The 15,684-nt window shown below is 37.5% G+C and overlaps 1 protein-coding gene across 1 annotated transcript in view; it reads left to right on the forward strand.

Annotated features, from left to right (window-relative positions):
* The window catches only part of BMP6 (bone morphogenetic protein 6), a 127,578-nt gene that overhangs the window by 96,557 nt on the left and 15,337 nt on the right, over positions 1 to 15,684 (forward strand). Inside the window, exon 2 of the mRNA XM_042464663.1 lies at positions 1,550 to 1,742. Within this exon, the coding sequence (XP_042320597.1) occupies positions 1,550 to 1,742 (193 nt within the window). The remainder of the gene's footprint in view (positions 1 to 1,549; positions 1,743 to 15,684) is intronic.

Consider the following 15,684-nt stretch of genomic DNA (forward strand, 5'->3'; position numbering starts at 1 on the left):
GGTCACGCCCCCCCTGAAGGACTCTGTTCGCAGCCTGGGGGTGCTCCTGGACTCGTCGCTCCACCTTACATCTCAGGTGGATGCGACAATCAGCAGCACTTGTTATCAGCTTCGGCTGATACGCCAGCTGCGACCCTACCTGGGCCCGGAGGACCTTGAAACAGTGGTGCACGCTCTGGTGACCTCTCGGTTGGATTTCTGTAACACGCTCTACATGGGGCAACCCTTGTACCAAACCTGGAAGCTTCAACTGGTGCAGAACATGGCAGCCAGGCTGGTTACTGGATGCCCCAGGACCAGCCATATAACACCTGTTTTACAAGATCTACATTGGCTGCCCATTCACTTCCGGGCACAATGCAAGGTGTTGGTTATCACCTATAAAGCCCTAAATGGCTTGGGCCCAGGGTACTTGGAGGACCGCCTCTCCCCATATAATCCGCCCCGCATTCTCAGGTCGGCCGGGAAGCAACTGTTAAGAGTTCCAAACATGAAACATTCTGTGTCTGCACAAAGAGCATTTTCCAGCTCGGCCGCGCAGCTCTGGAACTCTCTTCCTGATGAGCTCCGCTCGGCTACCTCCCTCGACATATTCAGGAAGAGGTTAAAAACCTTCCTCTTCAAACAGGCTTTCCCCCAGACAATGTAATATCCACTCTCCCCCCGATGTATTGATGCACCTGCACTTTCGCTAGCTATTGTTATGGTTTTAATTGGTAGTTTTTTTAATCTGTTTTTAATCTGTTTGACTGTACCGCTCACGTTTTTTACATGTGTATGCTGTTTGGAATGTTTTGTGCACTGCCATGCTGCTGTAACCCGCATTGATCTGAAAAGGAAAAGCGGGATACAAATAAACAGTATTGTTGTTGTTGTTGTTGTTGTTGTTACATTTTACTCTGTGGAAGTGTATGTCTGTCAGTCTCACATTGTGTTGCTGTCCCATTAGTTTAAACCTGTAAGAAAGTTTAACTTGTGGTGCAGTTGAAAATTTAAAAACTGGTAGTGATGGCAAGCTTTGAGCATCTCATAAAAGTAAAAAGCAACTCACTCACTCAACCTCCTAACTCACCCAGCCCCTGAGCAAATTAATGTACTGCTAATGAGTAACATAATGTAACAGCAACATCAGGAATGCATAATTCAGTAAATTAATCTTTTAAACTAAAATAACACTAAATAGCACTAAATAATGTAGTACTATTCTTTTTAAATAAAATAAAGCTGATACTAGCATTTAGATTGGTCCTTCCAAGCTCTTATGCAGATTGCCCAGGATTCCCCTGTACCCCACATCTAAGTCCTTTGGAGAAAAGACAATTCATTCTCCAGTATAACAAATATTATCTACATTTCAGTTGACATAAAACCACTAATTGTGAGGTTAGGTTTTTTAACAAAAATATTTCTCCTCAGTCCTGTATAGGTAGGTACTGACACTTTCTTTTTAATTTAATATACTTGAAATGATTTTTAAGGTACTTTTTTAGAATTCTCTAGAAACTATGGAAAACTACAGTTCAACTGCAACTGTTCTTCTTTTTTTCAGTTGAATATGACAAGGAATTCACACCTTACCATCGACACCACAAGGAGTTCAAGTTTAATTTGTCTCAGATTCCAGAGGGAGAGACTGTTACTGCTGCTGAGTTCCGAATCTACAAGGATTGTGTCTTTGGAGGATTTAAAAATCAAACCTTTCTGATTACCATCTATCAAGTTTTGCAAGAACATCAGAACAGGTTTGTGCCTTTCACTGGTAAAATTGTGAAGACCAGTCTCCCCAAAGGAGGACTGTGGGTGTTAATGAGAAGCAGATAAGAAGCAATCAAGGAGATAACCATATATAATTTGGGTTACCTGGTATTAGAAACTTGATTTAGTGTATTTATATTTTCTAACCTATTATCTTACATATACCTACTTGGGAGTAAGTCCCATTGAACCCAAGACATATATTGGTTTGGACTATCTATAGTTTCTTTAATATGCTATTTTTCAGTAGCTCACAACTGGTCAGTCAAAGATCATCACACCAATAGCTATCTATAATTCCATCCCCATCTTGTCTAAAATCCAAATTACAGTAGTTACCAGGAGTCATTCCAAATTAGACAGTCTTACAGTGCTTCCTGAAAGATGTCTCCCACCATGGATTTTGATAAATCTCCAGAGGCTACTTTGTAGCAATGTCCATTCTTTTTTCTTTGAAGTATTAGTTGGGTTTGACTGACAGTAAAACAACTGCATCCAGAGTGTTGCTGCAGAGAGTTTCAATAATGTCTAAAAATGTTTTTTAAAAAGTTCAGTGTGCCAATCTTCTTACTTTCCATAAAGCAGGTACATCATTATAAAAATCTATATCAAAAGACAGCATTCAGGACTGTATTTTAAAGTATAAAATAAAATAAATTTAAAAACAAAAAGCAAAAGACAGCATTCAGTTTTCTTTCAAGGCATAGATTTGTTGTTTTAACTACTTTGTCATTTTGTTAATGTTAGTTTTGTTTAATTTGTCCCATTGTTTTACTCATCGTGTACATTGGCTTCAGTATCTACCATAAAGAAGTGACTTCTAAATACTATAAAAAATTTCAGGGGACTATGTCTAGGATGAACCTCATACATACTGTTGTTGTTGTTGTGTGCGTTCAAGTAGTTTCTGAATTATGGTGATCCTAAGGTGGATCTTGCACGTGGTTTTGTTGGCCTTCGCTTTCCTCTGAGACTTGAGAGAGTATGACTTACTCAAGGTCACTCACTGGGTTTCCATGGCTGAGCTGGGATTTGAACCCTGGTCTCCATAGTTGTAGTTCAGCACTCAAATCTAAACAGCACGCTGGCTTTCTCATATGTATAGGTAAGCAGATCTAGTGCTGAGACTAACGTGTAATACATAGAGCTTTTTTTTTACTATTTACCATAAAGTTTTAACTTCACTTTCATTTGCCTAAACCAATGGTTCCCAACCTTTTCTATGCCCCACATGCCTATGAAATGTTTGATAAATGTTCTCGCCCCCTACAAATGAAATATAACATTTGAATATGAAGAAATCTAATTTCTAATTTTTAACCACAAATGAAATCACATACAATACTGCGAGTGAACAAACGGAACTTTTTTAAAAATAGCTTTTAAGTCATTCCATAAAATGCACATCTAAACTGAGCAATGGATTCTAATTTATTCAGAAAAATGTAAATGGTAAAATGAATCCCGATTGTACATATAAAATTCAGTGACTTCTTTGCTCCTCTTTCTCATTCATAATTTTATAAAAATATGGAACTTGCTTGCTGATTGCAGTCCACAGGTCTACCAGTGGATTCAGGGGATACCTAGGTTTTGTCTTCTGACAAAAAAACCCAAAACAAAATAAAAGCAAAAACACTGAATTAACACAAGTATCTTTGTCACACCCCTGAAATTCCATCTTGCACCACCCGAGATTGGGAGCCCCTTGCCCTAACAAATAGAAGTGAAAATTAGCTAGTGTACAAACAAGGTCAGAAGAGTCTTGTGTACTTGAGAATAAAATATTTGAATATTTCAAGGTAAATGTTCTTCAATATATGTAAAAATATACATGTGGAAAATAAAATAATAGACGATAAGCCAGGCATCTTGCAAGAAGTTAACATGCTACATCAACTGCACTGCTTTAGGATGGATGGTAAATATGGTGAGAAGTACGTTTGCTTGCGCGTGAGAAGACTGGTGAGTGGAAGAGATTTCTATATGATGGGGAAATGAGTGGCATGGATATATTCTGGAGTGACTGACAACAGGAGATTTGAGAGTTAATGTGTTTGGTGTGAGTGTGTGGAGCTGCAAATACGATGCTTGCAATGGGTGTGTTTGTATATAGGAGCAGAGATGTAAACAGTTGGTTCATGTCTAGTGTGTGGTAGTAATATCTAATTATGTGTGTATAAAGGGGGGGGACTCCCATGTGTTTTCATGGGTTCCCATTTGCGAAAATAAAGTAGTAGTCTATAAAACTTTTCCAGTGTACGCTCTGTATCTAGAATGCTCTTCCACAGAAAGCTAGGCTGGCCCCCTCCCTGCTTGCTTTTCGTCAGCAAGCCAAAACATTTTTATTTAAGCATGCATTTCATATATAATCATATCAGGGTGGTTTTTATGGAGTACCGGTATATACTGGACTATAACTCAACCTTCATGTATAAATCGAGGGCAGGTTTTGGGACCAAAATTATGGATTTTGAGATGACCCATGGATAAGTTGAAAGTAAAACTTAAAGTCATCTAACAAATAATGTAAAGGTCAAAGCAAAGGGAAACAATGCCAAAGAACTTATAAAATTCCAGCAGTCATAACTGTTTGTGCTCACACTAAAGGCTGGATGAATGAGACAATGGAGGGGGTCAGTGCTTCCAGTACAGGTTATATTCTTTCCTTTCACCAGGGATTGGTTCTTTTTTTTAATAAGAGTTAAAGTACAGCACTCACATTGACCTGCGGATAAGTTGACTCATGGTTTTTGGATCAATTTTTTAACCTAAATTTCTAGACTTATACATGAGTATGTACAATAGGTGTGTTTTAGTTGTGCTTTTAACTTTTGTATATTTGTATGTGATTTATATTGTTCTTAGATTATTTTTATTGTTTTAAATTTTATTGTAATTTTTTTTTTAAATTATGTGTGAGCCACCTAGGATCCCTTCTGGAAGAAAACTGGTATAGACGTGAAATGAAATGAAATACATTTTAACTGGTGCCATTCAAACTGGCTCTGATTACTGACTAATTTGATGCTTGCTTCTACAGGCCCTTCTTTCATATTTTGGCAAGCTAAAATGGCATAAAAGCCTAGATTCTGTCATCTAATACTTACATAAGATGTGTCAAATGGAGCCCTCTCTGTGTAGATATTCCAAGCGCCATTACAACACTTTTTGTTTGTTTTTCTTAATTTTCTGGAATTAAACAGCTGTTAGCTTTAAAAAAAACACTCAAGAATATTGCATTAAAACGGACAAATTGAAGTAGTGAGGCTTAAACAAAATAAGCTTATGATCAGATTGATAAACTCAGGTTGTGAAATCTCACCTGTGTGCTTAGCTTTGGTCTGAAATTCACCATATGTACCGTATATTTTATATCCTCCTCAGCAATAGGGAAGAAACCGTAGTTCTTCTGGTGCCAATGGGAGATCTGCCATTCATTTCAGTGGTGCCAGAATCTTACCTTAGAAACTTGTTCTTGAGCTGTACACTAACAACTGTATCCAGGAAAGTCATAATATACTGTAAACACACATATCAACATATAAGCATGGTGCTTCTTTTTATCTTTATTTCTCTGTAGATAATGTGAATAATTTGGAGATGAATTTACTTAGAAAAAGCGTTATTTATCGTTCCGTATTTGGTTTAAAATGAAAACCTCTACAAAAACTGTGGCTAACATATTAATTCTTGCTGCTTTTGTGTTGATGATTCATTTGGAATATATTGTTTTCTTTTCCTATTGGGAACAGAATAGTGGAGAACTGCAAACTTTTTTTTAAAGCAAGCCAGCAAAATTGTTAAGACACTGTGTTCCAGCCACTGTTCTGTACAAGCCAAAAGTGAACAGCTGTCTTTTAGTTAAAATACCAACTTGTCATCATTTACTTTGAGACAAGTAATCTGAACAAAGATGTCATGTTTCTAAACTTTTGGTGGGATGGTTCTAAATAATGTTCAGTCTATAGTAATCCTGATGATGCTGAGCCAAACAGGGATTGCACTGCTATAAAGTTTTAAAAATATATGGATTTGATGAATATCCAGTTTGTTGAATACCTTTTCCCCCTGGTTCAAACAGGGCCCTGCTAGAAAAGCACATAATTAAAGGTTGTCCCATTTCCTGATGTGTTAGTTGTTAAACACAAGGAACTTCCAAATTGGGAAGCATTCAGAAATATGACGTTGAACATGCAGTCTGACGTTGAATAATCCGGAAATCTATCAGATCGCTCTGTGCCATGCTCCATGGCAGATGTAAATCCTCCTTCACTTTAGTGGTTGATACTCATCAACAGTGAGGTAGCCACATCACTAGAAGGAACAAGAATTTGTAGGAAGAAAAGCAGTTTTGGGGTACATGTGCTGAGAAGCATTGTTCCAGGTCAGCCATGAAGATGTTTGCATACTATGGTGCCTGTGGCAGTGGCACTGATTTGGAGGTGCATATTATTGCCAGAAGTAATATAGTTATGAGTAAGTACAAATAGGCAGAGTTTGGTGGCTAGGTCTCCTGGAAGCTCATTCAGGATAATATTCTTGATGGCTTGCAGTCCATCCTGGTGTAACATGATGGTGTATAGGAATTCCCCATGCATAGTGGCTAGGATAGTGATCTCTGGGAGCTTGTGAGTGGACTGTATTTTCCTCAGGAAATGAGTTGTATTTTTCACATAGCTTGAAGTGCTGATTGCCTGCGGCTTGAGAACTGAGTCCATATATCCAGATATCCCAAGAGTAAGAGCTCTAATGCTTGATACAATAGATGTTCCTGGATTCTCTTGTTTAATATTTTGAGTAGTAAATAGAAGATGTCTGGTTTGGGTTCCTGGGGTATGTTCATTTGAATTTGGTTCTGCCTATCAGTGGAGAATTCTCTGAGTAATTTGTGTAGTCCCTTCAGATATTCATCACTAAAATCTTTGGAGGGGATTCTGTAAAATGTGGTGTTAAGACAGTTGTCTCTCAGCCTCCTGTATGTAGTCTCATTCGTTCATGATGACCAAAGCTCCTTCTTTGTCACTGTTGTATAATAATGTTAGGACTGTTTCTGAGACTGTGGATGACATTTCATTCCATATAGCTGAGATTATGTAGCAAATTGTGTCTCTTGTTCATCATCTCAGTTTGAGCACAGCTCTAGCATCATTCAAATCCACAACAGAGATATTGCTTATTGTAGAAAGCTGCCATAAGAAAAATATTTTTGTATTTCTTAAGGCTGTACAAAAGTGAAAATCATACTTGTGGAAGTGATGGAATATTATAAGTGTTTTCCAATCTAATGTGATTGAGACACACTTTTTCTATTTTAAAAACAAAGTGTTGTTGTGCCTTTCTGAATTATGGTGACCCTATGGCGACCCTATCATGGTTTTTTTTTTTTTTTTGGCAAGATTTAAAACAAAAGAGGGTTACAAAAAAAACCTTAATGAATAGCTGGATGGAGCTTTTTCTTTTCTCTTCCTCTTCTCTCTTCTCAAAAAGAAATCTTCTGGGAAAAGTAGTGGTATTGGCTTTAAATCACACTGTCATTGCAAACCACATTTTATCATTACAAAAACCACTGAAGTTGTTAGTCAAACATAATGAAAAGATTAATGATGTTCTTGTAAGGTAGGTCAGGTTTCTGGTCAACCCTTAGCATCCCTTTGAGAAATATAACACAGCTTTTCTCCAATTGTTTGTGAAGGCTGTAACCTAGTAAAAGAAAATGATGGTAACATTTAACCTTCTTTCAAGTGGAACCATCTGAGTTGAAACCATAACATTATGTGGTACTATTTATTCACTGATTTAATACACATACCTTAGTTATGTAGCAGAGAATAGGCACTTGTTGCCTAAGAATGATTCACACAAACATATTGAAGTGATTAAATATTTGTTTCGGCATGGATACTGTTCTTGTGAATGTTCCAATATAAGTTCAGAGAAGGTTCCACTAAGCACCTGTTGAGCCCATCCATTATATTAAAACTTCTTTTCCATGGTGAACTGTGACTCAGGTATATTTCAAAGCATCCAAAACATTTCTTCTTGTTCCAACATATGACAAAATTACATCAGAACAAGGTTGTTTTTAATCTATTCATACTTAACAATATTCATAGCAGGGCCCCTCTGAATGGAATCTGTATAAACGTTCAGCTTCATGTTTGTAAATACAAAATATGGATGAGTTTGTAGAAAGGAGAGAGAAACAGGGAAGAGAGGAACAGCTGAGTGGTAAGAGAAAAAGAAACCCTATTATATACCTGATTCAGAGCCTGGAACTAACATAATAATAATTAATAATTTGTTTTATTTATATACCGCTATTCCAAAGATCATAGCGGTGAACAGCAAGTAAGCTAATTAGCAAGTAAGCTAATTTGTCCCCAACAGTCTGGGTACTCATTTTAGCTCCCTCCTCGGAAGGATGCAAGCCTGAGTCGAGCTTGGGCCCTTTTGCTGGTCTTGAACTCGCAAGCTTGTGGTTTCGAGTGAATGGCTGCAGTACAGGCATTTACCCACTGCGCCACCAGGGCTCCTGGTACAAGTAACAATGGTTCTTATAAGTCATATTTTTTGTGGTAGAAAGGGTAAATTGGCAACTGGGTTTTGTTTCATTTTAACATTAGTGGTACTGTTACTGGTTATGGTTTTGGGTGCAGTGATTAACATTTAGTAGTTGTTTGAAAAATTATTTTTCAATTTCAATTCATATACAGCTTTCAAGAGCGTTTCTATGGGCTTTGATCCCTCCAGACTACCCAGACTACTATTTCCCTGCCCCCAAGGGGGATTGCTTCTCCTAGAGGCCCTGAGACCAGCAGTTTGCCATTTTAGTATGTTTAGTGTTGCCAGTTCAGAACTGTCTCAGGCTCTGAGGTTTCCAGGCTGAAACCTGAGACCTAGGGATGGCCCCTGGTGATGTCATAAGCATTGTGCATTAAGTATCATCCACAGTTGCTTACAGCTTATCATTCATATAAACACACACAGACACACAATGTATATTTCTGTTTGAAAATCAAGACAATAATCTTAAAGTGATCATGATCACATACTAGGATGTGAAGGGGGAAAGTGTATTGGATGGGGGAGGCAACCAATGAGAGTGCAAGCTGGCAAGACTGACAGGTAATCAATAAACGATTAGTTGACAGCTTTTTGTCATGCTGGGAGGGAAAAAATGCATCCCTTTTGTACTGATTTGAATTTGGGCACAGGAAATGTGTGGCAGTCAGTACAATATGAGTCTGGTATATTTCAAATAGGTGTGGCACTAATGGGGTCACTGCAAACCAGGAAAACATGAGGTGGCACTGCCTTTTTCTCATTGGCACATAAACAACTCATTGGAGATGTGAAACCTGGTGGAATTGATGGTCACTTGATGCCTGTGTTCAGCTGTAGTCATGTGATATTTAATTAATTAAGTAATTAATTAATGTATATCCCATTTTTCTTCCATAGGGGATACAATGTGTATGCTATCAGACATACATGTAAGCCACCTTGCATCCTATGGAAATAAATTAAAATATAAATTAAAATAAATAAATAAATATGTTCAGAGATGAAGGTTTTGACACGTGTGCATTTTAAATAACATATTAAGCAGCCCTTGGATTGGGTGATGGTGTCAGTGAAGTAGATGGCAGAACAGCAACAAAATGCAGCCGGTTAAAGTTTTTGTACACATCAGGGAGGCTATTAATATATATGGTTTGTAGTTATATATGAAATAGTAGCGTGTAGGGTTCATAAACACTCTTGCAACTTCTGTTTCCAGAGATACCACTATGTAGAGTCTAGACAGTTGTGTCAACATGTCATTAAAGAATAGTAAACAAAACAAAGCAAAATTCAGTATGAGGAAAGTTTTTGGTGAGTTAGCATAATTAATGGCTCAATAAATAGCAGTTGATATGCAGCAGTCGTATTAAGCACTTTGAAGACAAGCCAAAAACATTGGTCCTGAGAACCATAATTAAAATGTGAGGATCCATGTTTAAAATTTGATGGTTTGAAAGAAAGTTCATTATCACTGCATTAAAATGAATATATTTTTCTGGATGGAAATCATCAACAACAATAAGAACAACTGAAGGGTTGGACAGAGAGTGTAGGAAAAGAGACACACATACACACATTTAAAATATACCTTTTTATAGCTGTGATGTTTTCCTATGGCAGTGTTCCATCCTATGATGTATGCTTGGGGAAGAGAGGAAATTTTATTTTAGTCTGTCACTTTTGCTGGCTATAGTAGCAAACCCAACAGCTATTTTACAGATTAATTGCATCTTTATAATACAATCAACGCTGAGATAAATAATTAGAATGAATTATAAAGACTGGGATTCTTTTCTTGGGAGTTGGATAGAGGTGGGTTTTTTTGTTGAAAGATGCTTGATTACATAGGAAATGTTGCAATCAGTTGCAAAGTACTTGTCGTGCAAATGCTCTAAATATATATTCAGGATGTATTGGTTAAGAATAGTAGCAAGAGCTGATATTTATAAAGTAGCAAATGAACACTCTTCTTTGAAAAGCTAAAGCTTGTGGGCAAGAAATGTGGGGCACAAATTCTAGAAATAAATGATTTCTCTGTAAGCCATCTGTATTGCTTAGGTAAACTGGGCACTTCTTTCTAGATCATTTGTTTGCTGACTTTATTTCCTCTTGCAGAGGTTAACTGAAGAGTAAAAATTATGCATATACAGATGTACACACACAACAGTCTTGTACTGAGGCAAAGACTATTTATCTGTGTTGCCTACTTGGTTACAGGCTGCTCTCCAGGACTTTTTAATTAGAGCCGATGTGGTGTAGTGGTTAATATGCTAGACTAGGTCTAAGGAGACCCACTTCATTTACTTACTCAGCCTTGACGCTCAATAGATGACTTTCCCTAACCTACCTCATAAGGTTGCTGTCAGGAAACTGTTTGGAGTGGGGGAAATTTTCTTGGAGGAAGGATAGAATATACATGTAATAAATTATATGCTTGCATATATTTACCACAATTATAGGCTTTTAAAAAAATAATGCTTTTATTCAGTATTTATACACAACATTAAAACATCCATATTAACATCATCATAAATAACACCATAACACCAGGAACATTCATTACATCATAGCTATTCATAACACCCTATGCCTTCTCAAGGATTTGTTTTTACAAAAACACATAAATTCATCTTATCACACTTATTATTTTATCATTTTAGTTGATTGTATGTACAGCATTGTGTACATTTACAGCGCTTTATAAATAAAGCGTAATAATAATAATAATGCTTACTTCATATTTTCCCACCATGCATCACATTCTCCCATTTCCCCTCCTTATCTTTCCTTTCCCAATCTTCTCTTTCCCTACCTTCTTCTCACTTCTCTTCACACCACCCTTTCATCCTAGTCCTTCAACTTTCTTCCACTTTTCTCTCCATTCTTCCAACTTTGCTTCCTCTAGTTGTACCTTCTCAGTTACACCAAACCTCTTCCACATTCAATTTGACTTCCTTCCTTGCCCTCACCAGTTCTTCTCTCTTTATTTTAATGACTTCCTAATGCCATAATCTACATGTCTTTTGTTTTCTTCAGCACTTTGTTTTACATTCTCCAGTTTTATAGTATCTATCCTAATATCTTTGTCAGAAAACCTATAGTTGTCAGTACAGTAGTCTCCAATTCTTTTTCAGAAAATTCATCAGTAGTTCCCACTCCTTGTAGAATTTATCTAGTAAATTATTTTTCAATGACAGAATTAGCTTATCCATTTTTATTGCCTCATATAATTTAAGAATCTATTGGTTTTTTGTGGGTTTTTTGGGCTATGTGGCCATGTTCTAGAAGATTTTCTTCCTGACGTTTCACCAGCATCTGTGGCTGGCATCTTCAGAGGATGCTTGCCTGGAAAAAGTGGGTCTATAAAAAGTGGGCGAAACGTCAGGAAGGAAATCTTCTAGAACATGGCCACATAGCCTGAAAAACCCACAAAAAAACATGGATGCCGGCCATAAAAGCCTTCGACTTCACATAAGAATCTATTCTTCCTCACTTGGAATGTCTTTTACCTTCCATTTTAAGGCAAAGGCAATTCTAGCTGTTATAATAACGGGAAAGATTATTTTTTCAAACCTCCTCTCTAATTCTCAAGACACCTAATAAATAACATTCTGGCAGCATTTCTATCTTAATGCCCAAGATGCTACTTGTTACATCATTAATTTTCCTTCAATATTTATTTGCTAACCGACATATCCACCAGTAGTGGGAAGAGGTTCTGAGGGTTTTACCACATTTCCAGCACTTGTTATTTGTATTTTTATATATTTTTCAAATTTTATTTATTTATTTGATTTCTATGCTGCCTTTCTCCCAGAACTCACAAATAAAAATTCTAACAAACATTTTACAATAAAACAATTAAAACATCATCTAAAAACAATATAAAATTACAAATATTAAAAGCACAATAATCCAGGGTCAAGTACTAACAATTGTGTGTGTGTGTATGTATGTGTATATGTGTGTGTGTGTGTGTGTGTGTGTGTGTATATATATATATATATATTTCTTCCTTAAATTCTGAGACAGATGAATTGGGTGACCTATATTCTTTGGCTATTGAATCATGGAATCTTTTACCACCTCCTCTTCCATTTCTTTTTGTAACAGATATCTCTATCTCAGGCTACCCCCCCCCCCACACACACACACACAGCTCTCAGTGTGTACAAATAATAACCAGGGCTGTCAGGAATTGATCCTACAATTTCCAGCATATAAAGTCTGTTCTCTACCACTGTTCTGTGCCATTTCCCTATATTTTTAATGTTTCTTGATTAATATGGTTTCCCTTCCCAGTAATGAAACTGTACTTGGCACTATTGAGGCAAGAGGTGAGGGGAGTAAGGCCTTATAGTTTGGAAGGGTGAGGCAGCTGCCTTGAGGAACAGATGGTAGGGTACATAGCAAGATGTGAACAGAGATGGGTATGCTACAAGGTTTATATCTTGTCCACCATCTCAGCATGCGAAGTGTCTTTGAAAGTCCCTGGTGTCTGGGAGGGTTCCTTTTATCTACAAGTTTAATACTGTAAAGTCTACCCACTTACTGTCTTCTTATAATACAAAGCCTGTAGGTAGAACATGGAGTAAAAGGCAGCTTGGTGTAGGCTTTTAGTCACAGAGAACAGGATAGGCAAATCAGCCAGTTACTACATTTGTGTATACATGATATTCATGTGATCACTGTGCTTGAATTCCACTGGGCATTATTTCCACATGTAGAGCTCTTTACAGGCAGAGTTTGCAAAGTCTGATTCCATAGACCAGTCTTAATTTCATTCTGTCCTCTTTCCAAGTCAGTTTGTGCCTTTTTTTTTTAAAGCTCACACAAAATCCTAATGGATTTTTATGCACATTTTCCCTAGATTGAAACATTTTGGTTCAGTGGGCCTTTGGTATCCAGTGGGGTTTGGTTCCAAGCCCCTCCATGGATACCAAAATCCATGGATTCTCAAGTTCCATTAAATACAGTGGCATCGTAAAATGGTGTGTCTTATATAAAATGACAAAATCAAGGCTTGCTTTTAATAATTATTTATTTGGAATATTTTCAAGCTGTGGATGATTGAATCTATGGATGTAGAATCCATGGATACAGAAGGACAGCTGTGTATAGTTTTCACCAACATGTTTTTTGCAAGCCCTAAGTCCAGTTTGTTCTATTTATTCATCAGTTCATTATCTTTAAAAAGTTGGCACCAAAATTTGAATGCATTTTTCCCTATTCGTTTTTCCTAATGTTCACATTTTAATACAGAATTTTCTCCAGCATGATCATTTTTGGAAGCAGGTTTCCTTCATATAATACATTTCAAACATTTCTTTTAATATATTAATTTTATTCACACTTTCTTCTAGTACACATATTTTCAATGTATCTGTTGATTAGAGAACCATATCACAACATTCGGGAGAAGAATATCTGCAAATTGTTTCAGGTCAAGAAATGTGAATTACTGTAGATAAAAGGTAAAGGTAAAAGTATTCCCCTTTGACAAGGTTGTCGAGTTGTCTCCGACTGCAGGGGTGATGCTCATCTCTATCACCAAGCCAAAGAGCCAGCGTTGTCAGAGACTAATCTGTGATCATGTGGCTAGCATGACTGCAAAGAATGCTGTTTATCTTCCCACCAGAGTGGTACCTATTAATCTACTTGCATTTCGAACTGCTAGGTTAGCAGAAGCTGGGACTAGTGATGGGAGCTTGCACCTGGGCCTCAAACTGCCAACCTGCCAACCTGCCAATCTTGCAATCAACAGAGTCAGCGTTTTAGCCACCTGAGCTAAGAGTGTAGTGTAGTGTAGTGTAGAGTGTAGTGTAGGTGCAGATTGTAGGTGTAGACCACTGTAGATAGATCTGCATTAAAATGAGAATTGAATGGAGTTCTTACCCATCTCTATAGAAGACAGACGTCTGTTTAAATGCCACTTCAGTTTTCAGTATCTGAGTAAGAGAAGACACTTCAGTTTTACCCATCTCTATAGAAGACAGACGTCTGTTTAAATGCCACTTCAGTTTTCAGTATCTGAGTAAGAGGACCATTCTTCTCAGTTGTAGAAAGTGATGAAGAAGGTTTTATCAAAGCCATAATGAGGAGTAGAATCGGACATGGAAAAAAATGCTGTGTGTTAAAAACCATTTCAGAAAACAGCTGAGTCAGTTAGAGTCAAGAATCAATTGATTCTTGTAGCTGTTGGGATTGCAATGTGAACAAACAAGTTTGAGTCTCTGGGGTTGTGTTTGCTGTTTCGAGAATAGTCTACAGAACTTGTATGTATGTTATCTAAGTCAGGATGATGGAGCTCTAGCCAGAAATGCTTAAGAAATCTGAATTTACTGTGAGTCTCTCAGGGACTTTATTTGCTGTTTGGAACCCAGCTGAGAGAGTGTGTAGCTGCACCTGACTTGAAAAGGCAGAATGTTCAGTCATTTGGTAAATAAACACCAGCTGCTCTTGTGGCTTAAGTGGTGGAGTTTTGAGCTACAAATAGCCAGAACTGAAACGTTGTTTGAAGTGTACAACTGACTTTCCTGTGTGAAGATTTCTGTGAGTCATCTCCATCAATATTTAAAATGTTAATTTAATCTCTCCAATTTTCAGTATTAAGCAGATGAACAAGGAAAGTCATGTTTTGTCGGAATTAATATTAGACAGACAAATAATGTCTGTCCAGTTTCCCAGGATTATGCCCTTATAGGCAGTCTAACAAATTAAAATCTTGTCCGACCTCTCTTTAAACATGACTGCAGTTTGCTGGGGACCAGTCTCTGATGGATTGTACTCAGTGGCTTGTACCTTGATTTTTCATTTTATGGGCAGTATGGCTTCTGGAAAGTTTTTCATCAGACAGTTTGTCTGCTGTTGGAACATGACAGGAGATTATTTTAACAATTTTCTCCAGTATTTCTGCAATTTCCTTTCTCTTCCTCTCTCTACAATCTTCTGTGGCTTCTAAAAATTTGCTTCAGAGATTGGGAGGGGGGGCGGGCTTCCAAACAGCCAGCATCATGTAGGGGTTTGAATGTTGCACTAAGACCAGGATTGAATCCCCACTCAGCCATGGAAATTTACTGGGTGAACTCGGGCAAATGACACTAGGAAGGCAAGGAAGAAACTCCTGTGAACAAATTCTGTGAAGAAAGGTTTGCCTTGGGGTTACTCTAAGTCAGAAATGACATGAAGGCACACAACAACAACAACAACAACTGAAACAGTGTGAGAGGTGGTATTGTTGGCTGCAGAAAAAGTGGGAATTGGTGAAATCCAGTGTCCTGAACTCAGTGCTCCTGCTGTTTGAGGGAGAGGCTAGGATCTAGCACACGGAGTGTAGCTCTAGATGGAAACTTGGTAGATTAG

The sequence above is a fragment of the Sceloporus undulatus genome, chromosome 4 (assembly GCF_019175285.1).
Source record: "Sceloporus undulatus isolate JIND9_A2432 ecotype Alabama chromosome 4, SceUnd_v1.1, whole genome shotgun sequence".
Lineage (NCBI taxonomy): Eukaryota > Metazoa > Chordata > Lepidosauria > Squamata > Phrynosomatidae > Sceloporus > Sceloporus undulatus.